This window comes from Oryzias latipes, chromosome 22 (genome assembly GCF_053564925.1).
Source record: "Oryzias latipes strain Hd-rR chromosome 22, Olatipes_Hd-rR_3.1".
NCBI classification, from domain to species: domain Eukaryota; kingdom Metazoa; phylum Chordata; class Actinopteri; order Beloniformes; family Adrianichthyidae; genus Oryzias; species Oryzias latipes.
Window position 1 is genome coordinate 8,210,699 of NC_136258.1, and position 27,697 is coordinate 8,238,395.

Genomic DNA, 27,697 nt, shown 5'->3' on the forward strand with positions numbered 1-27,697 from the left:
AAAAGGAAAACATCTTTATCGTTTATTACACTTTTGATTCTTTAGTTCAGTGATGCTCTCTTTACACAAAAATGTCCAAAAATAAAAAAGAAGATGGTTTTCAGCCCAAATTAATCCCTGAAGCTTGGTTGAGGTCCTGAGCAGCGTCTGCCAGCGGCAGAAATACCACGGAAACCCAGTCAGTGAATAAATAACATCGAAAACATTTCAGCGCCTGTGCTCGTCATCATTTGGAGTTTCACTCCTAAATAATGGAATCAGATGAGATCTTTGAAAGCTTCCTCTGAATTCTCCTCTAAATCAGCTGTGTTCAGGAGGACAAACACGTTTCCACAACTTCAACCTTCAAACCAGCCGTTTGGTCAGAGAATAACGAACCGCAGACGCTGCTGAAGCTGCCCACCAGTCGGCATATAGTGCACTCAACGTCCTTGGTTAACGTCTCGACTTCCCCGGTTAATGTCTCAAGGTCCCCGGTTAACGTCTCAATGTATCCGGTTAGTCTTAATGTCTCCGCTTAACGTCTCCGGTTAACTTCTCAATATCTCCGGTTAACATGTCAACGTCCCCGGTTAACGTCTCCGGTTAACGTCTCAACGTCCCCGGTTAACGTCTCAATGTCTCCGGTTAGTCTTAACGTCTCCAGTTAACATCTCAACGTCCTTGGTTAACATTTCAATGTCTCCGGTTAATGTCTCCAGTTAACTTCTCAACATCTCAGGTTAACTTCCCCGGTTAACGTCTCAATGTCTCTGGTTAACGTCTCAGCATCCCCGGTTAACTACTCAATGTCTCCGGGTAACGTCTCCAGTTAACATCTCAACGTCCTTGGTTAACATTTCAATGTCTCCGGTTAATGTCTCCAGTTAACTTCTCAACATCTCAGGTTAACTTCCCCGGTTAACATTTCAATGTCTCCGGTTAATGTCTCCAGTTAACTTCTCAACATCTCAGGTTAACTTCCCCGGTTAACGTCTCAATGTCTCTGGTTAACGTCTCAGCATCCCCGGTTAACTACTCAATGTCTCCGGGTAACGTCTCCGGTAAACGTCTCAACGTCCCCGATTAACGTCTCAATGTCTTCGGTTAACGTCTCAACCTCCCCGGTTAACGTCTTGACTTCCCCGGTTAACGTCTCGATGTCCCCGGTTAATGTCTCAACGTCCCCGATTAATGTCTCAATGTCCCCGGTTAACGTCTCAATGTCTCCGGTTAACGCCTCCGGTTAACGTCTCAACGTCCCCGGTTAACGTCTCAACGTCTCCGGTTGACGTCACCGGTTATAGTCTTAATGTCTCCAGTTAACGTCTCCGGTTAATGTCTCAACGTCCCCGGTTAACGTTTCGATGTCCCCGGTTAACGTCTCAATGTCTCTGGTTAACGTCTCATTGTCTCCGGTTAGTCTTAACGTCTCTAGTTAACATCTCAACGTCCTTGGTTAACATTTCAATGTCTCCGGTTAATGTCTCCAGTTAACTTCTCAACATCTCAGGTTAACTTCCCCGGTTAACGTCTCAATGTCTCTGGTTAACGTCTCAGCATCCCCGGTTAACTACTCAATGTCTCCGGGTAACGTCTCCGGTAAACGTCTCAACGTCCCCGATTAACGTCTCAATGTCTTCGGTTAACGTCTCAACCTCCCCGGTTAACGTCTTGACTTCCCCGGTTAACGTCTCGATGTCCCCGGTTAATGTCTCAACGTCCCCGATTAATGTCTCAATGTCCCCGGTTAACGTCTCAATGTCTCCGGTTAACGTCTCCGGTTAACGTCTCAACGTCCCCGATTAACGTCTCAACGTCTCCGGTTGACGTCACCGGTTATAGTCTTAATGTCTCCAGTTAACGTCTCCGGTTAATGTCTCAACGTCCCCGGTTAACGTTTCGATGTCCCCGGTTAACGTCTCAATGTCTCTGGTTAACGTCTCATTGTCTCCGGTTAGTCTTAACGTCTCTAGTTAACATCTCAACGTCCTTGGTTAACATTTCAGTGTCTCCGGTTAATGTCTCCAGTTAACTTCTCAACATCTCCGGTTAACGTCCCCGGTTAACTTCTCAATGTCTCAGGGTAACGTCTCCGGTTAACGTCTCAACGTCCCCGATTAACGTCTCAATGTCTCCGGTTAACGTCTCAACGTCCCCGGTTTATGTCTCAACGTCCCCGGTTAACGTCTCGACTTTCCCGGTTAACGTCTCGATGTCCCCGGTTAATGTCTCAACGTCCCCGATTAATGTCTCAATGTCTCCAGTTAGTCTCTCAATGTCTCCGGTTAACGTCTCAATGTCTCCGGTTAACGTCTCAATGTCTCCGGTTAACGTCTCAATGTCTCCGGTTAACGTCTCCGGTTAACGTCTCAACGTCCCCGGTTAACGTCTCAATGTCTCCGGTTAACGTCTCCGTTTAACGTCTCAACGTCCCCGGTTAACGTCACCGGTTATAGTCTTAATGTCTCCAGTTAACGTCTCCGGTTAATGTCTCAACGTCCCCGGTTAACGTTTCGATGTCCCCGGTTAACGTCTCAATGTCTCAGGTTAACGTCTCCACGTCCACGGTTAACGTCTCAACGTTCCCGATTAACATCTCAACGTTATAGTCTCAGTGTCCCCCCCCTTACAAAAACTGACCACTCATCAAACAATGATGTCCTTTAAATCTGTTGTTGCACAATGAATGCAAAACTAAATAAAAACGCCATTTCCTGCTGTTTTGCGTGACAAACTGAAAATGACGACTCCTGTTTCCTCCTCCTAAACTCAACATTCACGCCGTCTCACACTCAAGGATTCTCCATGACCAGCACCAGCATAGAGGAGGACTTTTCTGCAGCGTCCGAACACACAGAGCAGAGATCTGCTGAGTCATGAGCTTTAAAAAGCTGTTATGGACCAACATTCAGCGGGACAGAGATGTTCTGCTGAAACTCCTCCCCGTCTCTCAGTCCAGGCCGGATCCTTTGATCCTTTCGTAACCGACAGCTTTCCCGTCCGAATCGACGACAGCAGTGTGGGGGGAGCACGACTGCCCCCTTTCTCCATGAGCGGGAGCCTCAAACCCAGAGGAAAACAGCAGTTGAGGTGCCGCAGAACCATTGGTGACCATCAGTGCTTAAATGACAGAGAGGAAGAGGAGGAGGAGGAGGAGTTCCTTTAATAGAAATAATGACAGCCAGAAAAGGCTGAAACTCCAGAGAGGTTCACCTCCTGCTGGAACTTTTCTCCTCTCCATTGGGCCTGTGGGGCATCGGGGGACACAGCCCCCCCAGGGAGACGCTTTCGTGTTGGTGCTCTGACATGTTTACCGCTGACTGATGTGTCAGAGGGCGTGCCACGTCGCGCCAGAGCGCCTTAGACCTAAACACACCCCTCCAACTCCAGCTTCTGCCCTTGTATGGGTGGAGTGTTTACCCATCAGCCTGACTCATCCCAGGCAGCGCCGGGCCCTCGCCCCCATCAGGCACGCCGGCCTCCCAGCTCCAAGAGCTTCTCCACAGACCCAGACGCTCTTCATCATGCCGGCGCGTGACAGCAAACTGCAGACAAGGACAAACGGAGCCGCCGCGTGATCTCCAGCGGCCCCCCCCCCCCGTGATCTCCAGCGGCCCCCCTGTCCTTCTGCACTGCACCGGCCGGACCAACAACACAAAGTCAAGCTTTGTTTTCTAAAGGAGACAAATCTGATAAAGTCCTTTTAGCTTCACCTCTGATCTGACATTCAAAGCACAATTTGTTTCAGAGAAAATATTTCATAATCAAAAATGAAGCAAAAACATCAGACATAATCCAGTTTGGAAGAAGTTCTTCATTCCTGCAGCTGCTTTTCACCGCTAGAGCAAAGTCTGCGGATGAGGATCCGTTACTGCCCCGCCTCTGAAGTAACAAGGATACCTGAAAACGGTCACCGCCCCCTTCAGCTCAGCTGATGCCGAGAAGAATGACCTCGACATGGAACCTTGCGTTAGTCTACCATGAAGACTCACTTTCCGGTCAACGTTTACCTGGAAGTGTGTCTTCATGCTGGCAGGCCCTTCTCAGGACCTGCACTCATTCATGGCTGTGGTGCATAGAAGAAGAAACAACTCATCTGAAGTACACGTGAAAGAAAACCTCCTCAAGTAGGAAAAAGAAATACATTTCTACAGCATTTCTACCATAAGATGAGTGGTTAATAGGCCACTTTGAAACTCAAGACCACCCTCATTCATGCTGCATTTAAGGACTTCACAAACATTCAGTCTTTTTTTGCAAACCCAGAAGCTTCTGCATCGGACGACGAATGATTTGTGCTGCCGCTTTGGTTGTTGCATCGCAGGAGACATGATTCCCCAGCATGCACCACCCCGTTAGGCGTGGAGATCCACCCACAGAGTCCACGTCCGCGTGTCAGGCAGACGTTAATCTATAGCAGCGCTGTCAAAGTTTCAGCTCAGGTTGAAACTTCTGTCCTTTGCTTTGGGGACAAATGTGCAACGATTCCGACAGCCGAAGCGCAGACACGCAACGGCTGGAACGTAAACCTCCATTCTTTGATTCAGTCTAAGGTTCTTAGCTGCAGCATCAACTCCATGTTTGGTGACCGCCAGCCGTCCACGCCGAACATGGGAGGAGCTAAACAAAAACAAACGGGAATGACGGCTGCTGTGCAAAGTTCAGAAACGACGGCTGGTTTCTATGAGAGAATATGAGTGGCGTGAATGGCGAGAAAAATCGGCACAGACTACATAATTACACCTTGTAACCCCCCTCTATGCCGGCCTATACATTAGAAAGACAGTAAGCTTTGTGGAACAATCTCTTTTTTAAAATAGTAATGACGCCCTGTTTGCCTTCAGAGTCCTGTGGCGGACACAGGCGCCGCACTGCTCCTTCACTCCAGTGTATGTGCGGAGGGGGCGGAGTTAGCTGTTGCGTGTGGCTGCCTGCTCCTTCTCGGCCTTCTCTTTGGCCTTCTCCATCAGCTTCTCCTCCTTCTGCAGCATCACCATGATGTCGGCGACCTGCGAGGTGGAGACGTCGATGTCCTCTTTGTCGATCAGCTCCACCACCTGCAACAGAAAACACAGCCAGGACAGTTAGGAAAGGATTTGAGGCGCAAAATCAACTCTTTTATCTCAGATTCAGCAAAGAAATAGGATTTCGGTGCGTTTTCTATAACACAATCCTCTTTAAAGCCATCACGTTAACAGGAAAATGTTCCCTCCAAGTAGGAAAAGTTGTGCTTTTGTTTGTTTGGAACTGACTCCACCGTCCTGACTACAGTCCTCGTTCCAGATATCATCCATGTGGATGCCTCCATACTCTGCAGACCGATGAAGCCATCGGGTGTCCCTGCAGCTGTTTGCTAGAATCCTTTCTTCCTCCACCAAAGACAAGATCTCTATGTTTGTGTGATGCTTCCATCTGAGGAGGAGAAGCACTTTTTGCCTTTTTCAACGTTGCAATGCTAATATAACAGACTATTTTCATTCATCTTTGTTTTTTAATGATCAAACGGGTCGCTTCATCTGCAGGAGTGGGCGTATGTAACACTGTTTACTTCCGCATTGGTGATCGGATGACAGATTCATGACGTAATGTGACAGATGAACTTCAGGTTATGTGAAAGAAAGGGAGAATAAAGGCTGCAGCGATCCTCTACACCCAAACGTGTCTCTGAGCTCCTTATTTTACATATGAAAGTCCGCTTTACCGACACCGAACCCCGGAAAGACTGCTACACGGAAAATAATCTGATTTTGAGTCGCCAAAAGGTTCAGAATCTCTTTGTTTTAAACCTATAATCCGGAAATAAAGCTTCACAAAAGGCTCTACATCTTTCATCTTCAAGCTAGGCTCAGATAAACAGACAACTTCGGTGTTTTCTCCTTGTTAATCTATGAACTTTTTCCCGTAAATTTACGAGTTTTTATCTCCTAATAAAATTACTTTTTTTTGGTGGCCATAAAACTCTGTCGTAAACTCTTAAATACAAAGCCACTAGCTCACTAACATTAGCCATAACACTGAATACTCCTGAAAGACTCAGCTTCACTGCTCTCGTGCAACATTGCTACTTTTATTTTGAAACTTTATTTCGACTTTTATCTCGACACGACGAGTTTTTTCTCGTCATGACGAGATTAAAGTCGACATGACGACTTTAATCTGAATTTTGTTCCCTCGACGTGGCCCTAAAACTCCGTCGTAGACGCTGGCTCTTTTCATTTGCAGAGTTTTCTTTTTTTTGCAGCTTCATTTCTTTTCATTTGCAGAGTTTCTTTTTATGTTTGTCCAGATTTTCTGTTAATTCTGTTAATTAATTGGATTCTACACCAATATAAAGAAGAACGAAGGTACAATAAAGTCGTCTTCATAGAAAGTGTCTTTTTTAATTCAAGCTGCTGCAGCAGAAGGATCTTATTTGACATGGGGTGCATTTTATTTTGAAAGGACCTTTTATGCGCTGCTCATAAAAATAAAAAACATTTAGAAGAATAGGAAACTGTTATAATTCGCGTAATCTAAATATTTTTAAAAGCTACATTTAAAACAGATTGAATTATGGCCACAAAAACATAAATCCAGTTGACTTTTCTAACCGGTTTGTTCCGGTCAGTAAGAAACCGGACTAAATGACTCTTCTAAGGTTAAAGGTTGCAAACACTGGGGCTGTGTCTGAATTCCCACCCTAACGCCTCACTACTAAAAAACTAGATAGTGCTACTATGTAGAGCCCTGAATTTTCAAAGCAGTTCAGACGCCACTCTTGGTACTTTTTTTTTTAAACGGCGGTTATGACGTCATAGATTTCAGGAAGTTAAAATCTAATTTATATGAGCGTTTTGTGACGATTATTTATGAGTCCAGTGTCTTCTGAAGATAAAAACGTTGATAGTTTGTTAATAAAATACATTTTTTGGGCAAATATTGTTCTGGCGCAATGCATTGTGGTCTATATTCGCTGATCTAGTGAGCATCGATGCACACTGGCTTTTCGTAGAGACTTTTGGGAAATTTCTAGGGCTCTGGATTTTGGAAATGGAGCTTCGGACAGTAGTGAAGGAATTCAGACACAACCCGGGTCTAGCACTTCCTGTGGAACTACTACTTGTGTTAGGGAATGGTTCGCACTTTGATGACGTCGTCGATGTCGACCTTCCCGTCTTTGTTGTCGTCCAGGGCCTCGGCGATCCGGAGCAGCTTCTCCTCCGGGATGTTCTGGATTTGCCGCATGACGTTGATGAGCTCGGTGATGCTGATCAGGTTCTCCCTGAAGGTGTAGAACAGACTGCATACAGGAAACAGTTACCGGCTTGGGCGGCAGGTAAAGTGTGGTGGAGAAGAGCCGGAACAGCAACCAGGCTGCATTCACCAGATGTGACGGGGCCAGGCCCGTTTCGTGGCTTCAGTTAACTCATGCTGAATTACAACCAAAAAGGAACTTGCAGGCAAGTTCACCACTTCAGCAGCTGGATTAGAGGGAAAGAACCCGTCGGCCCAAATGATGCAAATCAGGCAGCGGGGTGACGGGATGAAATCCAACACCCGTGCTGGTAAAGTCAGAAGACAGCGGCTCATTAGAGGAAGAGCAGAAGCGGGTGAAGCTTTGATCATGTCAGGCACAATTCCAGCTTCTGACACCCACAATGCAACACCAGCATCTGACAAGCAATCAGACGGCAGCTTGAAGCTGTTCAGCTTACCTTGTGGCATCGCTATATTTAGTTAGGAATAATCTGTGAAATTTGCAGCAGATTAGGAATTGGAGTTGTTTTTACACCTGCAAACGCTAAAGTCCTAAAGCCATTAATTTGGTTATCTCCACCACAATTTACTGGAAGTACTGATGATGATGAGCAGGTGAAGGAGATGATGTGGATGAAGATGATGGTTCTGAGTTCAGACAGATAAGAGGGAATGATCCACAGGCAGCGTTCTGGAGAACAAAGCTGACGTTCCTACTACTACTTTAATGCAAAGAGGCAGGAAGTGAAATTCAGAAACAATTTCTATTTCTGAACGTGAAAGAATTGAACCAGCAGTTCAGACTGAGCAGCAGGTGGCGCTGAAAAGATAATGGAACGAAGAAAAGTCTTCAGAAGGTTCTTTTGTTTGTCTCTTTAACTGTTTTATTCTAAAACCAAAACATCTTTTATCATCATAGCGCTTAAGGGGGACTTTTAAGGAGGAATTTAAGGGTCTGTCCCTTACGTTATTATTGGAACTATTTTGAAAGGGCCTAAATCAAGCAAAATCAACTTTTTTAGCTTTGAAGTGTATTAAAATGTTCATTCCTCACAAAAACAACCCCAAAGCAGTATTTTGATCCATTCATTCATTTCTAAGTATTCCTCTAAAAACCTGCTCTCTGAGCACCAGCCCCTCCCAATCCACCAAAACGAGTGGGTCCTCACATTGTGACATCACAAAATGAGGACCCGCCCCTTCCAGGAAGAGTCTGTGCTGCCAGCCCCGCCGCCAGGCTAACAGACACGCCCACTTTCTCAGTGGAGCTAGCGGTGATCGGCTAAACGCTTTTATTTAAATGTGATCAATATGAACATCCTTCTTTGGAAAAGTTCAGATGTTTTTTTTTCGTGGGAGAAACGCAGACATGCTGCTGAGGCCGACTCTATATGATGTCATGAAATGGGCGGCACCCAAAAGGAGAGAAAGGCGGAGCCTCAGAGATTGAGTCGTCTTACTTACTGGTAGGAAAATGAGCTGCAAAAATAACTCGTATTTCATAAAAAATGGTTCCTTAGTGTGGCAAAGGTAACAAATGCTCATATCTATGGATATACTTTCCTCTGAAAGGCCTTTAACCTTCATCAGCTCTGAATGTTCCTGCAGGTTATGAAGCGTTCGTACGGTCTCAGAGTGGGCGTCCACGCTGCTCCTCTGGTTTTTTCAGAACGCTGCCTGGAAATCATTTCCCCTCCACAGAAACGTGTTCTTTGTTTCACGAGCCTTCAGAGGAACAATTCTGGAAACGCTCAGTTTCTGGGGATCTTTCCACAAGAGGGAGCAGAATCCAGCAGTAAGCATCTGTACTTGTGTCTTAGCACAGTCAGAAGTGGATTCCCATCCAATCTGACACTAATAACTGAAGCAGGAATGATTCCCAAACTGAAACCTGTGTTCGAATTCATATTCAACAGTAAGCACGACGGTGCTGCATGTGTAGTAACACACAGGTGAATGAGCTGCTCTTACCCGACAGGTGGGGTGGCTCCACTGTCCACCTGTCCGTCCAGGATGACTTTGTCGTTCTCCAGCTCTGTGATGATCTTGTCGATGCGTCCGATCATGCGGGTGACTCTCTTAGAAAGACGTTTGCTGGCCTTGGACTCTTCGATGGCCTTCTCCTGGCCGCTCTTAGAAAACTCTTTCTTGATCTCCTCCAGGTCCTGGAGGACAGAGGCAGTGAGCTGCTGCATGGACACAACGTTCCAGGACAGCCGGCGTTAAAGCAGGATGTTTCTGTTCAGCACCTCGTTGTACTCCTGAACATCGTCCTTCAGGTCCTCCAGCTCCTCCTTCTCCAGAGTCAGCAGTCTCTTCTGCTCCTTCAGCTTGGAGCAGGCGTCACTCAGCAGATCAATCTCTTCTTTGGTGATCTCTTCATCCTGAAAGGTTGAGAGACAAATGACAAAATAAAGTCAAACGTGTATTCCAAAAACTAGAACATGTCTGTTGAAACTGGATTCAACGCTTGGTTTTTGGAGGGACGCTCGTGGGAGAGCAGACATGCAAAGCTGATACGTGGGGGGTCAGAGGACGAGGGCAGGGGGGGTGCATTGACAGAAAGAGGGTGGGGGGGTTCCAAACAGAATTATTCAGAAAGGTAGGAAGGGGAATCCGGGGCGTCTCTACAGCTGGAATGAGCAGTTTTCAGGTTTTCTTTTCCTAAATTCTGATGACAAACCAAAACTATACACAGAAGTACACACTACATACGTTGGGATCAAGGATAATTGCAGGGTCATGGGGGGGGGGGGGCGCATAATAGATGCTAACCTGGAAGCGTAGATATGTCTGCAACTGTTCAAACAGAGAGGACAAATCCCATCCAAACGGTGGCAACAAAGGGGTGAGAGAAAACAGAAAGAACACAACAATGCTCCATGACGTCAACACGTGGAGCAACGGAACATATCTGATAGGTCTGGGCTCATTTCCCAGCATCCACCACTGAAAGCAGCTGAGCAGGTTAGTACTCCTGATGATGGATTCAGCAGAACAGAAGCAAAAGGCCAAACTGTGGTCCAGAGATCCTTCCATCAAACTGCTGGCTTTGCCCGATGATCGGACCGATTTTCAACTCAAATCAACCGGAATCATTTCGCATTTCTGCTTCCAAGTTTTAGGTCTGTCACCGGAAGCAGAAAGTCCATCCAACAATGTAAAGTAGGACACGTCTACTGCTTCTAAAAGGCCGTGTCGCACAGCCACTACAGACGTTTGACGCAAAGAAAGGGGTCAAACGTGAATCCACGTGGGAAAAGTGAGTGGTCTATACGTGAAATGTTCACAGATGTAACTGGAATGAAACACGATAAAACCACAGAACTACGAATGAACCACGTAAATCAACATAAAACATGAACCGTGTGATTACTGTGCTGTTTATCGTGCGTCAATTACATAATTTGAACATGATATGTGCGCCGTATACGTGATAGAAAAGTTATACATTAGAGGTTCATGCGTGAAAAGTCTAGTGGACAGACACACATTTACATATGCATCTCACAAAATATCATGCACGATTGTATACATTGTCTGTAATATCGAAAAATACGCCTAAACTGCATGAGTCTCAACCAACCAAACACCAAATTCACGTGAAGATCCATTGACCGAAACCTTCCACGGACATCTGCACACATCGACGAACGACAAACGCAAAAAACACTCATGAATCACGAAAGACAGACATTTCACACCAGACAAATGGGCAGAATGTAAGTAGTGGCTGTGGCACAGCTTCTAGCTAATGCTGAGTGCTTGGAGGCATCAGAGATGATGTTACCTTCAGCCCGTCCACAACAGGAGCCGTGTCCCGCAGTGTCTCTGAATGAGACGCTCCGTTAGCCTTCAGGGATGCCGTCTCTGCCTCGCTGTATCTTGCTCTGCTCGCCGCAAGCTCCAACTCGCCCTCCTCCTGCAGGACAAAAGCGTTCAACCGAAAACATGAAGAGACTCACGAAAAAGCCTCAGAGCAAACTGAATCCTGCTGAAACCCGGCGTCAGTCCGTCAGCAATGTAACACCAGAGTCTCAGCAAGTATCCAGATCCTCACTCCCTGTTCCACATCTTCCTCCAGTCCTGTAAACCACCATGTCCTCTTCACTTCCTCACCTTGGCAGCTTTCTCTGCAGCGTCAGCCAACCTCTCCATCTCCCGGTCCTTGGTGTCCTGGCGTATGGCGGCCTCCTCCTGCAGCATCGTCTCCAGTTTGGTCTTGTTGTCCACTTTGGACAGCTCCATCTCTGCCACCTTCAGCTGTGCTTCTTTGGTCTGCAGAGGTAGTACCATCAGCCTCTAAAGCCCAAAATGGGTTTGTGCGGCGCGTGCCACAGTGAACGTACCACCATCTCAGGGAGGGTCTGCAGGGTGGTTTTCAGCTGGTCAGCGGGAGACAGCGTGTCGGGGAGGTACATGGCTCGAGACAGCAGAAGCAGGGAGGTGGGGATCTGCTGGTTCAGATGCAGCTCCAACCACTGAGGGACATGGCAAGACAGAGAAGATCACCAGGGAGCCACCCCACCTCACTAGTGCCACAGTATGGATGCTGAAAAAGTCTTAAAAACAGAAAACTGGTACCTGTCCCAGCTGCTCCCTGAGTCGTTCCTCTGTGACTCCCAGAGCCCTCATCCCTCTGACGCGACAAGCCGCCTGCACCTCGTTGACGTTCAGGCTCTTCACTCCCTCCTCTGCTATCAGCTGGAAACACAGACCGTAGACGTGTGCAAAAGCCATTTACTTAAAGTATCACGCTGTCACATGAACTCTCTCCTCAACATCAAACGCTTCTCTTCACACTGAACGAGCCAAAAGCAGAAGTGAAGACAGGAGTCTGCGGCGGCTGAGCTCTGGGGAGGTACCTTGTCATCTGCACGGATGGCCCTGAGCTTCATGATGAGCTGGAAGCGGAGGAAGTTGTTGGTCCCGATGGACTGGAGCTCCAGCAGGCGGCAGAGCGCCACCAGCTGAGGTCTGGTCAGGTTGTCCAGAGTGAGCTCGTCTTCAAACAGCTTGGAGAACTTTATGATCTGTTCATTGCTGGGACGCTCCCCAGAGTCCCGGATCTACAGGAACCACAAGTTCAGTCACATTCAGCGGTTTAAGGTGGATTGAGCATAGAAACAAAACTGTCCTCTAGTCGGGTCACTTTTTATCGAGCCCCCACTGCTAACCAAGGCCATGCAGGGATGGAGCCGTGTTTCTCGTCCTCTAAATCGGTGGATCCCAAACCCCGGGCTGCGGACCGGTACCTCTCTGTGGGCCACTTGGCGCATGTCCTAAATACATTTGCTGCATTCTGAAAGCAGCAGCTCCGACCACTGAATTAAAAGCCCAACGCTAGCAAAGGTAATAAAAAACAAACTTTCTTTAGGGATGAAACCAGAGATAAGGACTGTTACACGGACGCTGCAAATAAAGTTGTATTTATTGTGGATTTATTTCTGTATGTAGAGAATTCCAGTTTTAGGAGGGTACCGTTTTATTTGGTAGTTGTTTTTAGCCTCCACTTTGTAGGTTAAAAAACGACGTCATCTTTGAATGGAAGTCAAGACTACAAAGAAAATAGACACAAGCTGCAAGTGTTTTACAAAAAAGGTGCAGATTTGTGGAAACCTTTCAGAATAGAAGATAGACAAGGCCGGCACCTGTTCAGAAACTTTAGCGCAGAAAATACTCCTCTGTATTAAAGAGAAATACACAAAGACTTAAGATGTAATGACCAAAAATAGGATTAATCTTTTTGCACTGAAAGATGAGTTATTATTGTTACAATGGCGCTCTATAAAAAAACTGCCTGCAACGTCGCCTTTATTCCAAATTCAGGCACAACTTCTACAAATCAACAGCTTTGTTTTATTGGATTTCAATTCTTCTTTTTTTAACTCATTCCATTTAGCAGCACTTTAAATTGAAACATAGTATTTCCAGAAACCAGAAGCTTAAATAAATGCCAACTTCAGCTTCGCTTGGACCGGTCCAAATATTGTCTGACATTTAACGGGTCTGCGGCCTAAAAAAGGTTTGGGACCACTGGTCTGAACGGGTCAGAGTTGTTGAGCGCTTCAGCAGCCAGCAGGGGGCGGTGCTGAGGTTCACGCGTCTCAATCACAGCTCACCTTCTGGAAGAAGGTGGAGAACTCCTCCGTCACGTTGCCTTTAGCTGCTTTGTTCCTCAGGGCAATCTCCTCTATGGTGTCCTGCAAGAACTTGGCCATCTCCAGTTTGACCCTCAGCTCCTTTTTCAACCTCTCCTCCTAAAAGCAGAACAACATTTCCACATGAACGTCCGTTTTAGGTTCATATCAGCTTTAAATAGTCAAAAGAAAAGTCAGACTTTCTGTACACATAAACATGTTTACTTCATGATAACTTCCACGATTTCTGCCTGAATATTTACAAAAGTTTAAAGTTTGCTCTGAACTCCAGCAAGCCTCGCCTCCTGATGGGCAGGCGTCAGAAGGCCGCCGCCGCCGCTTACCTTCTTTGACTGTGTCTCGAAGGTGGACGGCAGCATGTTGGGGAAAAGCTTCAGGGCGACGGGAAGAAGAAACTCCATGAACGGGACGATGATGAAGACCAGGAAAGGAAGCAGCCGGAAGACGTCTGCACAGGTTCTCAGGAACTGAGGAGAAAACGGAAGAATGTGACCATCGTTCCATCGCATCCTGGCCTCGTTTGTGAGGGTCTCTGTATGGATCTGGACCACCTGTGGAGAAACCTGCAGCTCCAGGAGAGAGCAGCATGTGTGCAGAGAGCCACAGCATATGTCCGCCACACCTTTCAACAGTCAGCATTTTGAGTCAACACGTGAACAAACCGCGAGGCTGCAGACCAGCAGGAAGCGCTTTACCACGACTGAACTGTACAGCAGCACCACCTCTGCTTCATGGTCCGGCGGTGGCAACCGGCCTGAGACACAAACTGCAGAAACAGCCAAGAGGAAAGAAAGCCAGACTTTCTTCTGGCCACCTGCGTGCCAGCAGGCCATTGGGGTGAGGGCTTTAGGGCAGCCTGGGTGAAAAGGCCTTTGTCCGCAGACCCATTGACATGTATATCATCTCACAAAGCTCCTCACGGCGGACGGGGGAGGGGGTGACCGCTTAGAAGCAGAATCCTGAGCGTTGTAGGTGAACATGAAAGGAGATTAAGCAGGTGGGATGAATGCACTCCGAGGGAGTCTGCTGAATGTGAAAAGGTACAGATGGGGTGGTGGTGCTGGAAGCATGGTGGATGTCCACTGAAGCTCCTGGACCGCAGACACTGAAATGAGCTTCTTCGTTTGCAAGCTGGAGATCCGGCTTTTGCGCTGAAGTTTCTAGGGTCAGAGCGGGACCACTACGACTCCACTCACAAACTGGTGACACAAACACTTTGAAAAAGTACCGACACTGAAAACAGTGTTTTCAACATGTTCTTGTGGCATTTTTCTGATGAGGAGGGATGTTTACACAGAAAACTAGAAGGAGCTGCATTTCCAGAAGAAAATGCAGGGTTGATGCTATATTACTGAATGAAAATTAAACTTAAAGGGTCATAATTGGCACAAAAAAATCAAATAACTGATCAAAGTTGAGCATAAATATAGTGAAAACAGCACAATAACAAAAAATATTTGTTTTCAAGGATTCCCCATGTATTTCAATGGGGGCAAAAATCCTGGAAATCCTGAAATATCTGGAAAAGTCCAAGGATTTGAAGTACCAAAGTCATAGCTGTAAAAAGCTGAAAGAGCTGAACATTTGTATAGTTGAATGGTTGAAATAGATGAAACACTAAAGAAGTTTAGCGCCAAAAAATGGAGGAAACAGGAAATTCGATGAAGCATTCAGCCCATGATCGTTTTTGGAAAAAAATATGCTGGACGGGGCCACAATGTCCCGGCTCCGTCCCGTTCTGATCATCCACTGTCAGACTAATAGATCCACAAACGTCTTTGTTTTCCTGGTCTGAGCTGGAATCTGGATCAGAACTGGACGGATGGATAGCTACGATATTACTAACTATTTTTGTTGCACCGCTAATGTTAGCTTGGGGTTGTGAGGGACTGTAAGCTAGTGGGAGAAAGTGTAAACAGATGGGTGATAGGAAGTGGGGGGAGGGCTTACTCTACGCCAAAAGCCCCGCCCACAACTCAGAGGGAAATTTCTAATGAGCTCCTGCCGCTCTGCAGAAACTACGTCCTAGAAAATGACACAGGGTTTTAGATTTTGGCTAAAAGTAGCATAATCATAATGAAAAGACGACTGGGAAACACTCTTTAAAGACTCTTTGGGTCTTTAAAGGATTTAAAGCAGCTGCGAAATCAACTCAGATCAATCTTTAGTGTGCCAAAAGTAATATACGATCATATATATGGATATAGTTTACTCTGAAGGGCTTAAGAAAAGCAGGATATTGGCCCTTTAACATAACTTGACTTTTCCAGACCACCAGCTTTCGAGAACAGTGATTGAAGGTGGATGTGACCTTCAAAGGGTGTGAAGGTTTGGAGGCAAGTTTGAGAAGAAAAGGAAGAAGATCACATCGAAAACAAGAGCAGACAGCTTAGAAAAGGTCTTTCCTTTCATTCATTAAAGGGTTCCCAGTTTAGGAAAGTGTTTAGCAGTTTAGCGTTTCAGGGGATGTCCTATACAGGAAGTAATGAACAACTTGGAATTTGCCCGAGAGTTGCAGAAGACTTTTATTACATCCACTGAAAATGGAGAAGGGAGTGGTCTCCTCCACTAAAGCTGTTTGTCCCAACCAGATGAAGATTACTCACTAGAGAAAGCTTAAAGCTTTTCCTGAACAGAAGTGGTTTAGAAAGGAGATCTAAACGGATCTGAAATCTAAAGCAGATCATCGCATATTTTCCAAGGTTTGTTGATCGGAATCGGAGTAACTAGTCTGATGTGGTCCAGGTTCACCATCCAGCAAACATAAATTTGGAAGCGGCTGAATTAAAACTTCCGTCTTATGCTGTTGTAGCATCAGAGTAATCACACGACTCCACAGGAGACAGCGGCACGTCCCGTGAAACCGGAGCCGACGCAAACGTAGATCGTGGCAGAAGAAGAAGCAGCAGCTGACATGACGGGTAACAGAGGAGCGCATGCTGGAGGGAAGATCACCTTTGGTCTGAGGTGATGCCAGAACTGAAGCTCAGACGAAGACGTTTCAGCTGACAGCGTTTCAGATACGAATGAAAACGGGATCGAACAGAGAAAGGAACAGTTTAGGGAACCGGTGGAGCCTTCCCTCATACTGACAGGTGGGCAGAGACTCCATCTGCATGCACGTCCTAGAATTGATCCCATTAGGCTAAAGACGCCATGGATTAATGTGAAGGAACAAGAGTCCTCGCCGCCATCTGTGACCTCTGAACTCAAGCAGGTTATGTTGGCGTAACTCTTAAGAAAGACTGGAGTATGAGGCTCCTGAACGCCTCACGCTGCTGCTCAGAGATCAGAACAAAGTTGACAGATTTTTATCAGCTACTTAAAAAAGCTAAACGGGTAAAGTAACTGTTTTGATAAAAACACAAACAAGGACATACAGTCAGGTACATAAATAATGGGAAAGCAGCACAACTCTAACAGTTTTTGCTCTACACACAACCACAATGGATTTGAAATAAAACGCACAAAATGTCCATTAACTGCAGACTTTCAGCTTTAATTTGAGGGTTTTTACATCCAGATCAGGTGAGTGGTGAAGGAATTACAACAGTTTGCATCTGTGCCTCCCACTTCTTCAGGAACCAAAAGTCAATGGACCAATTGGCTTCTCAGCTGTTCCATGGCCAGGAGTGTGTTATTCCCTCATTATCCCAATTACAATGAGCAGATAAAAGGTTTTCAAAGTGTGCTGTATGCATTTGGAATCTGTTGCTATCAACTCTCAAGATGAGATACAAAGAGCTGTCACTATCAGTGAAGCAAGCCACCATTAGGCTGAAAAAAACAAAGAAAACCATCAGAGAGATAGCAAAAATAGTAGGCGTGGCCAAAACGACTGTTTGGAACATTCTTAGATTGAAGGAACGCACCGGGGAGCTCAGCAACACCAAACGACCCGGAAGACCACGGAAAACAACTGACCGAAGAATTCTGTCCCCAGTCCAACAGCTGGTCCGACCAAGAACAGACTCCAGGATGTGTGTGTTGATGTCGACAATCAAGAGAAGACTTCACCGGAGTGAATACAGAGGGTTTACCACAAGATGGACACCATCAGTGAGTCTCAAAAACAGGAAGGCCAGATTAGAGTTTGACAAACAACATCTGAAACATCCTATGATCCCAGATGAGGCCACACTCAACTTGTACCAGAGTGATGGAAGGAGAGGAGTATGGAGAAGGAAAGGAACTGATCCTAAGCATACCACCTCATCAGTGAAGCGTGGCGGTGGTAATGTCATGGTGTGAGCATGTATGGCTCTCTTGTATATATTGATCATGTTGCTGCTGACAAAAGCAATAGGAAGAATTCTGAAGTGTTTCGGCCAATATTATCTGCTCATATTCAGCCAAATGATTCAGCACTCATTGGACGGCGCTTCACGGTATAGATGGACCCAAAGAAGACTGCAACAGTAACCAAAGACTTTCTTAAGGGAAAGAAGTGGAATGTTATGCAATGGCCAAGTCAATCGCCTGACCTGAATCTGAGTGAGCATTCGTTTCACTTGCTAAAGATAAAACTGAAGGAAAATGCATCAAGAACGAGCAGGAACTGAAGACAGCTGCATTGGAGGCCTGGCAGAGCATCACCAGGAATGAAACCAGCATCTGCTGATGTTTATGTGCTCCAGACTTCAGGCTGAACTTGACTCCAAAGGATCTGCAACCAAGTATTACAAAGTGAATGTTTGATTTAGGATTACTGTTCTGGCCCCTTACCTCTAGGTTCCTGAAGAAGTGGGAGGCACAGATGGAAACGGTTGTGATTTTCTACACCACTCACCTGGGGCCTCATTTATAAAACTTTGCGTAGGATTTGCGTCAGAAGTGGCGTACGGATGAAACATAGGACGTGCGTACGCACAGAAATATTCGGATTTATAAAACCGTGCGCACACACATCCTACGCATCTTTCCCTTTATAAATCACAACCAATTCTAAATGCAGCGCAGCTTTTGCGGCTTCATGACACGCCCATAGTTGCCCATAAATAGTCCGTGAAACGCCCACAAATGAATATTCATTGAATGCGAAACCATGGCACACACCGAGAGGAAATGAAAAAAAACGTAACTTTACTCAATGTGAAGTAGAAGTTATCGTTGGCTAGGTGGAAAAGAGGAGCAAAGTGTTGTTTGGAGGGCACAGTGTGGGCATTACTAATGCCAAAAAGGCACGTGACTGGCAAACGGTGGCAGACGCCGAAAATGCTGTAGCCTCACAACCTCGGACCGTGGCCGAAATAAAAAAGAAATGGTCGGACATCAAAGTCAAGGCAAAAAAACGTCTGGCGCTGCAACGCCAGAGTGTGTCTGCCACGGGGGGGGCGACACCGGAGCTGACCCCTCTTGATGAGAGACTGGCGGCAATAATTGGGGAATCCCTTAAGTGGAGTGGTGACTGAGGCGCAGGGGGAACACCGACGCACCAGATGCACCGGGTGACACCCCCCCAAAAGCTCCAACAGGACGGCTCGAGGAAGTCGGAACCGGCTCATAAGCCACTCGTCCTCGTTTGCCAGCAAGTCTTCTTGCTGTCTAAAGATGCGTTCACTCCGAATTCTTCCATTTGCCTCATCTTCTAAGAGCGCAAGATCAGCCATTGTGCGTCATTACGCATTGTTATGGGGCATTTTATTTCCAGCCATTTAATTGCATCTGACAAGCTACAGATGTCGGTAATAATCGACGTGGAAATGGGAAATCGTTCGGCGCAAATATAATTTCTTGTTGCTTTCTGAGACATACGCCATACATTGTTTTATCAAAAATAAAACAAACTAAAGGCATATGCATGAATACCATAATTCCATAGCTTGTGAAGAAATGTTTTAATATGAAAACAACTTTCCCTAGTGGACAATTAATGCATCTCTCTCTATCTATCTGACGGACACATTAACGAGAATATCATTATTATTACGTTCTGTTAACTATATTATTTATGAGGATGAATTGCACAACATGCCAATATTGCAGAACATATTTCACTTTTCTTTTTGCAAATAAGTGTTCATTTGAATTTATGTTGTAATTTTCTTTTGATCTTTTTTGTTTGTCTCACTGCTGATCGATCAAACGGGTGTTCGTGTAGCTGTTAATTGTAAGACTTGCTTTGTGAAGTCTTCATGTTATTTCTGAGAGGCAGTATTGTCATTTTCACTTTCACGTGTTTCTTCCATCTGCCGACGGTGTCGCCGTTTCTCATTTCACCCGTTTTTGTGCGTACGCCTGGGTCAGAGCTTGCGTGAAGGACCGCACATTTTCCCGTCAAGTTTGCTTTTTATAAATCTCAACTATTGCGTAGAGAGTGGCGTACGCCTTCTTTTGTGCGTACGCAACGTTTATAAATGAGGCCCCTGATCTGGATTTAAAAACCCTCAAATTAAAGCGGACAGTCAGCAGTTAACCCACATCTTGTTAGTTTCATTTCAAATCCATTGTGGTGGTGGTGTATAGAGCCAAAAATGTTGGAATTTTTTTACTGTCCTATTATTTATGTACCTGCCTGTATGATGATGACTTTCATAAACTAACATTAAACTCATTCACAGCTCATGTGGTTTCAGATGGGGATTTTTGTTTTTGTTTCTTGTATTCCTTTTTACTTGAAACCAGGGGTCTCAAACTTGCGTCTTGCGGGCCACTTGGTGCCCCCAAGACGATATTTTGTGGTGGGGTATACGACTCTTGGGGGTGTGACACTGACCGGGCTTGAAGCAGGAAAACATTGAAAGCAGGAAACCTGACAGCCCCCTCCCCGGACCAGAAGAAGTTCCTTACTTTCCTTTTTAGAAAGTGTCTTTGCCCATGTAGATTTTCTAAATACATGCAGCCGGTGCTGATATTTTTTTTTGTTGCTGTTCTGCTGATTCTTTTCAGTGCAATTCGTACGATTTATTTATTTTTGAACACAGCGGCCTGTGTTCTGCATCCTGATTGGCTGTAGATCTTGTCAATCATTCTCCTTCATGGTGCGTCTACTGTACAGAATACGTTCACTTTTCCAAATTTCCATACATCATTTGTTGGCAATCAGATCTTTGTTTTCATTCTTTAATCCTGGACTTTTTCTTCTACAAAGATTAGACATTTTAGAGTTTAAACAAGAAAAGTGTGATGATGTTCTTTCTGTCTGAGAAAAGTGTATAAAGTGTGTAGCGAGGATTTTTACAGCCTTGTGGGTAGTTTTTAGAAAATACCCTCCGCGAGGAACGAAGGAAAACTGCACTCCAGAAAGACGCTCAGGACTTCCTAATTTGGTGCAAAGCAGCCCCTTATAATGAAACCCCCACCACCGTGCTTAACAGTTGGACTTTTGCAGCAAAACTGTTTTTGGAATTCCCTTAGATTAAGGTGAAGAGCTCCACTTTGGTCTCTCTTCCTCTTTAGAAAACGTGTTGTTGGTGTTTTCAGACTTCTTTCCGGCTGAAAACTATTGGTTGAATCTTCTAGCAGTGGTGCTGAGGTGGACTTCAACGCGCTTCTACAGCCTGCAGGGGCTCAAAAGCCAGATCTTTTGTCTAGTTTGCGTGTCTCAGTGCTGCATGGCTTTGGTGAAAGTTTAAAGAGCGACACTTCACAGTCTTGAGTGATTACGCTTTTGGCCGATCCTTTCCCTGCCCTCTCACATGTTCTCTGCGGTTAACAAGCAGCTGAATGTCTTCAGTGCTGAAGGTCTGCTGATACAGTGTTTATCAAGAACCTTCTAGCACCTTCTCCTATGGTTGGTTTGTTCCTCGTTTTACTTTCTATTATCAATAATAAAAAGAATATGTGTTTTTGTTAAAGGGGTTTATCTGAACTAGAAGGAGCAGCACAGGGTTGAATGTTATGTTGCTGAATGAAAATGGAACTTAAAGGGGGATAATTGGCACAAAAAAAAAGATAAAAAAATGATCCAACTTGAGCATAAATAAAGTGAAAACACAATAACAATAAATGCCAGAGCCGGGTATCGAACCAGCGAGCTTCTGCACCAAGGATTCCCCATGTATTTCAATAGAGGCAGAAATCCTGGAATATTTTGAGAAGTTCAAGGTTTCGAAGGACCAAAAGTAATAGCTGGAAAAAGCTGAAAGAGCTGAACATTTGAATAGTTGAATGTTTGAAACATTGAAAAAGGAGTTAAGCGGAATTAAATGGAGGAAGATACAATAATAAAGAAAGAGAAATAGGAAAACGATGGGACGAACGCTTTATAGCACTCAATTAAATTAATGTTTGCCACATACTGAGACTCACATTAGCCTTAAGATTTGGAATCTAAACACATAAAAAGTTAGTATATAAAAGAAAGTAAAAACTTGTCCGCGTGACTGAAATGACTCATGAATCTCTTAAACTGGAGGCTCCGTCTTAGAGGGCTTACTGCATAACCTGCATAAGCTGAAGAGAAACGGAATTTCAATTTCTATGTATGTGGAAACATTGTAGAGATTGACAATAAAGTTACTTTGACTTGACTTGACTTTGACTTACTGCATAACCTGCAGTCAGTTCTGTCTGATCTCACCTGTCTTCTCTCACGGCGAGACAGAGGATGTCCGTTCAGGATCCTCCACAGCATCCGCCCGGCGATGGTGGTGTCGATCCACAGCAGCTTGAAGCCGTGGTAGTAGTGCCAGATTTCATCCACGACTCGCTGCCGGATCGTCTTTCTGACGGGTTCTGCATCTAGAGTTGGACTGTACACCGGCCCTCCTTCCTCCAGCTTCTTTTTCTTGTCTTTTAACGAACGCAGGGACTTCTCCACCTTCGAGTCGTCCCATCTTCTGCAGGAGGAGTGTATCCACCGGACACCAGGAATGTCCTGCTGATGAGCTATCGTCCACTTACTGGCGGATGTGACGGAGGGCGAAGGCCCGACAGCAAAAGCACAATCAAGCAGCTGAGGGTCGGCGCTCTCAAAGGGTCCCAGGTGGTCACCTGCCTGGGGCAGGGGGTTGGAGAAGCTGGGGACCTGGGTTACGCCGCCAAGTCGGAACCCGTCGAACCTGAGGGGACAACCAGCAGAAGACTTACCACCCCTGTGTTTGGCAAAATGTTGTTACGGAGCTCCGCTCAACTTTTCATAGATCTTTTGACCCAAACCCCATTTTGTTTCTTTAAGGCCAGTCAGGGAGGTTGCCTGTGTTACCTGGACACTTGAGGTTGCTCCAAAAACTTTTACACCTGGCTAGGAGATGTCTACTGCTACAATGGATACGAGTGCAACCTCCATCCGTTACACAATGGTACACAGAGACTTTTAAGGTTTTTGCAATGGAACGCCTCAGTGCCCTGTGAAACAAGACGTGGAAGCCTGATCTGGATCACCTTCCTCGAGAAAAAGCTGATATACTTTGTAACAGGGACTCACATTTTATATTTAATAAGTATTTATTATATAAGTATTTAGTAACTTCTTTAAGAAAATGTTATTCTAACCTAGATTTTGTGCACCTTTAACTAGTTAGATATCTGCTGTGCTGGTTTGTGTTGTGTTCTTTTCTTGAAAAGTTAATAAAGTATGATTACAAAAACAAAAAAATGACGTCAACATAACAGGGAAGCAGAAGAACAGAGGAATAAACACAAAGAAGTCAAATGCAGAAGAGGAAAAAAAAAAAGAGACCAACTTTTTGTTGCACATTTTGTTATTGCTGTCAGATTTTTTTTAATCTGCTGAAAAACACAAAGTGTGTCGTTTTCAGGGATTTCTTACTTTTCTCCGGTAAGTCTGAGAGTTGTGCAGCTGATGCAGGCTCCATCCGGCAGTTTCCCTGCAGAGAAAGGAGACGCAATGAAGGCACCACAAAAAAAACACACAAGGTTACACGTGAAGTCAACACACTGAGTGTGTGTTTGTGTCTTGACTTCATGTTCTGGGAAAATCTGTTTTCATGTCAGAACATCAAGTGAGAATTCCCTAAAGGAAAGACGGAAAGATGGGGGACATCGGGCGGGACAAACCAAACACGGGAGCTGCCAAGTGGTTGAATGGGGGTTCAAATCCGGAGCTTGATGGATAACGTGTCATGAACAGGATAGCCCCCCACACTCTGGTTCTGGCTGTTCCTGGAGCAGAGCATCGACAGAACCTGGAGAGTGTTATTCCTGCACCCCCCACAAATCTGCAGCCCTCAGAGCTGGTCATGCGGTGATGGAATGTGGAGGCAACCATTAATATGAATGAATGTGACACACACGCTGACTTCTTCAGAGGGCATCTGACTAGAATGAACCTATTCTGGGACGGTGGGGAGAACCTGCACCCCCCCCCCCCCCCCCCCATTAAAAGAGACCACAAACTCCAAGCGGAGAGGTCTTTCTCCTCTGGACAGTCTGGTAAAATGACTTAACTCATTTCTTCTGCTAACGTCTTTCTCAGCGTCACAGAGTAAAAGGCTTCCAGCCAATAAGATCAGAGCTTCAGAGCGTTCCCGCCCCTCCTCTGCGTGTCACGAGGCCGGCTGGAGCAGATCCAGCAAAGCCCGGCCAAACGTGACACAACAGGAGCCATCAACGGGGACGTTGCTGGAACAGCGTCCCCCGCTGGCTGAGCGCACACAGACGGAAATGCCTGGAAGTACAGTAGATTACTCAAGCGCTGGGGGGGGGTCACACAGAGGTGACAGGATCATACCACGGCTGTGGCTCCTCCCCCTTCATTCCCGTCAGCCTTGTGGTTGCAGTTACACGTCTGCTGCTGATCTGGTTTATGAAAGGAGAACCTTCAGACTTTGTAAAAACAACTAATTCAAACATTTTCACTCCCAGCTCGGATGTGAAAATGATCATTGAAGGTGAAAACGTTCTTTGCATTGCAAACAGCCGATGTGGAGACGTGCTGCACGGACGCCGCCCGCACGTAAACAAGCGCGGCTCTGCTCCCCGTGTGCGCCTTCAGGTACAAACGGGGGTTTGTGAAGCTGCAGACCAGGCTTGGTTAAAAACATTTATGGTTCCTGGTCTTTCCTAGAAGCCGTGGATCATCTACCTCCAGATAACAACCCACTTAAACTGCAGAAAACGGCTTTAGCGGGGTGAGTTTTCATTATTGCCCTGCTTTATCTAGTCGTTACCTTACATAATGTCCTAATCTTTGCCACGACTAACCTTAAAGTCAGACCTCCAAAGTGGATGTCAGTTATCCACTTTAGAAGGTTTGAGGACAGGCCAGATTTAGGCAGCTCGGGTCAACGACAAGGTGAGGGTCCTTGAAAGCATCATCACCCCCCTCCGTCTCCCAGAGGGATGACGATGGTCTCACCTCAAACTTTTACTGAAGGACACGCCGCTGGTTCTACAACAACATACAGACAACAGGAACCCTTAGAGCAGGAGCGTTATTAAAGGCTGTGACCTTCACTAAGGGAATGCAGCTTGTCTGGTGCTGCCAGAAGCACAGCCGCGGGCTCTGCAGACGGACGAGGCTTCGTGTTCATCTATTTGTAAGGCCAGACTCAATGCATTAAGCAGACACACTACTACCGTCAGAGATCACTTTTCATATTACATAACTGCAAGACGCATGATCTCGACACCGGCACTGCTAGTTACACAACAGTCCACTTCTTTAAAAAAAAACACTGAAGAAAAACAACTATCTTCAGTGGGCCGGATCGAAGCTAATGCCAAGTTTACAACATTTGAACACAGTGAACAGACACACAAACGTTGTGGTCAATAAGAGGGACAGAGTTCTTCCTCATCTGTTATCTCCATGCAAGCAGATTCTGTATTCTTTATATGATCTGGAATAGATTTATCGCTACCACGGTATCGAGCTGTGCAATACGCATGTCGCAAAAGACGGCGAAAATTGCAGTAAATGGTTACCCTAAGCCTTGTGCTATTTTGTGGGGTCTGGATGACCCCACCCTTGCATTGACGTGTTCTCCCTACCATGACAAAGGTGGATAAAGGTGGAGAGGATTTCATGTAATCCATGGACACCAGTGAAGATCACAAATCATTGAAGAAAAAAGGTTCAGCGCACTGTCTAGTGGGTCTAGATGACCCCACTCCCAACGTTGGGAGTGGGGTCATCTGGACCCCCGAAGACAGCAAAAGTGTGCTAAAACAATCCTATGGCAGCTTGTAGTATTTAGTGAATCAAATAAATCCATTTATGCATTTGACCAATCGGATGGAGCCCTTTTGTGTTAAATACATGTGGAATATTATTTAAGGTATGTTGACTCTTATATAAATGAAACTGCAGTAAAATGGAAAATATGTATTTAGTTGCTTTGCAAGTTATATCGTCATCGCAATATTGACCACTAATATGGCAAATCGTGAGTTTTCCTCACATCGTGCAGCCCTATTCTTGAACAAACATCTTTGTTTTTTTTTCTTTAAGAACATTTAAAGTTATTCTGTTCAGAATAAGAGTTTTTTTCTGATAACCCCTTCTTCAGAGGGCCTAAAGGAGGGGTTCTGTTACTAAATATAGACTCGTATTACTGACAAAAGTGAGCGTTTCCTTGAATGATGGAGTCTTTAGCAGAGCTCGCTGTCTGTCAGCTGAACGTTTGCCATAGCAACAGCGTCAGCCTCAGGCTGCAGAGGCAGGGGGCGCTGCCAGGCCAACCCGGGCTGGCTGTCCTCACATAACCTGCCTCCTTTCTCCTGTTTGCGCCTAGGAAAAAAATAAAAATAAAAAACAATCTCTTCTCGCTCCTCGTTTCTGCTCACCTGCTCGCGAGGTTTTCATCTCCGAGAGCAGACGTCAGAAAACAACGGTCACCTTGAATTTCCCAAAGATCCACTGAGTCCTGGTTCAAGTCAACCCAACTAACAATTCACTGCTCCTCTAGATCCTAACAGATTATGAGAAATTTGGTTCAATTTGAACAAAAAAATCTTACCTTTACGTTTCCGGAATTCGTTATTGAATGACCGGGATGTTTTCATGAACGGTGCCCGGGTTCTCGTGAACAGGATTAACGCCATGCTTTCAGTCGGAATCCGCTGCTTTTGATGATCGGCTCTTTCGCCGTCGCTCCTCCTCGGTAAGCTAGCTGGCTAGCTAAAGCTAAAGTTCCGCGCGCCGCTCAGACTCTTCATAGAAACACTGAAACCCTGAACGATGTCGACTATCTACGACGCCCGGAGAGACGACCAGTGGAAAACTGATCTCATGTCATGTCCTTTCATGCCTCTGGTGACAGTTACGGGGCCGAACACTACAATGACGTCAAACGTCACCTGGTTAAGCTTCCGTATCAGGCCCAACTTCCGGTAAATTTACAAAATAAAAGACAGCTCTTTTTTTATGGGACTGTGCTAAATTTAATGAAAGAAAACTACAATAATCCACATCCAGCTCACCAGCTTGAACTCCTGTTGTCATGAAATGTGTTATAAAATATTTAGAAATCCATAGGGTGTATGATGTGCAAATCATCAACAACTTTGAATGCATCTCTCTCAGAATAACCTTTAATAACAATTCCAGTCTGGCTTCCATCCCCTTCACAGCACAGAAACGGCTCTCCTCAGAATCTCCAATGACCTCCTCCTTGCTGCTGACTCTGGCCTACTCTCCATCTACTTGTTTTGAGCTCAGCCTTCAATACCATCTCTCACACCATCCTCCTAGACAGACTGTCCGCCATATGTGTCACAAACATACCCCTCAACTGGTTCCACTGGTCGCCCCCAATTTATTCAATTAAAAACATTCACTTCCCACACAGCTCCTGTCAATACAGGTGTGCCCCAGGGCTCTGTCCTGGGACCCCTGTTATTTATCATTTACCTTCTTCCTCTTGGTCAAATCCTCCGTAAATACAAGATTCACTTCCATTGTTATGCAGACAACACCCAGCTCTACATCTCCACTAAGCCAAATTCCTCTCTTCCACCCACTTCCCTCACCGACTGCCTTCTTGCAATAAAATCCTGGTTTACTGCTAATTTCCTAAAACTATACAATGATAAAACTGAACTTCTCCTGATCGGCACTAAATCCATTTTAAACAGCATCCAGAACTTCTCCATTCCCTTTGAAACTCCTCTATTTCCCCCAACTCAAATGTAATGGCTGATTTTGATTATTTATTTTTCAATAAATTTTAATTTATTGTTACTTTTGAATGTTTCAAGTCATTTCAGTGAGCATTGTGGACTTTCTTAATTAATGTTAATCCTTCCTCTTTTGGCTTTTCCCATCAGGGGTTGCCACAGCGAACAAGTCGCATGGTAAACTTGGCAATGTTTTACGCCGGATGCCCTTCCTGATGCAACCTTCTCGGGACCGGCACAGATGTAGAAAAGGGAACAGGGAGCAGCCTGGAGTCGAACCCTGGTTTCACGGACGG

The 27,697-nt window shown here is 45.6% G+C and overlaps 1 protein-coding gene and 1 long non-coding RNA gene across 10 annotated transcripts; one reads left to right on the top strand and one right to left on the bottom strand.

Annotated features, from left to right (window-relative positions):
* Window positions 1-27,097, bottom strand: letm1 (leucine zipper-EF-hand containing transmembrane protein 1). Of its 9 annotated transcripts, none has more exons than XM_023951960.2 (16): window positions 26,243-27,097; window positions 23,092-23,149; window positions 21,901-22,381; window positions 13,703-13,846; window positions 13,341-13,478; window positions 12,084-12,287; window positions 11,803-11,922; window positions 11,568-11,699; window positions 11,338-11,496; window positions 11,009-11,140; window positions 9,994-10,017; window positions 9,468-9,602; window positions 9,190-9,383; window positions 7,677-7,709; window positions 7,105-7,243; window positions 4,774-5,039 (listed from the first exon to the last, which is right to left on the bottom strand). In XM_023951960.2, exons 1-16 carry the CDS (start codon window positions 26,325-26,327, stop codon window positions 4,893-4,895), a joined length of 2,325 nt encoding a protein of 774 aa, XP_023807728.1. In that variant the 5' UTR covers window positions 26,328-27,097; the 3' UTR covers window positions 4,774-4,892. The 9 variants fall into 9 exon arrangements, with proteins under 9 accessions (XP_023807733.1, XP_023807728.1, XP_023807727.1 ...); XM_023951959.2 differs by having other exon boundaries at window positions 7,105-7,261; XM_078940825.1 differs by lacking the exon at window positions 9,994-10,017.
* On the top strand, window positions 24,162-27,679 carry LOC144989051 (uncharacterized). Its single transcript, XR_013653189.1, has 3 exons — window positions 24,162-24,276; window positions 24,349-24,412; window positions 27,552-27,679. It is a non-coding gene; the product is annotated as an uncharacterized LOC144989051 (long non-coding RNA).
* The last annotated feature ends 18 nt before the right edge of the window (window positions 27,680-27,697 follow it).

Bases quoted from the DNA above. Each gene is read 5' to 3' on its own strand.
- letm1 (XM_023951959.2), bottom strand. From the start codon at position 26,327: ATGGCGTTAATCCTGTTCACGAGAACCCGGGCACCGTTCATGAAAACA. The intron at 11,923-12,083 runs GTACCTCCCCAG...CTGTGTTTCCAG, and splicing joins CCATCCGTGCAGATGACAAG to CTGATAGCAGAGGAGGGAGT. The intron at 11,700-11,802 runs GTACCAGTTTTC...CATGTCCCTCAG, and splicing joins TCAGGGAGCAGCTGGGACAG to TGGTTGGAGCTGCATCTGAA.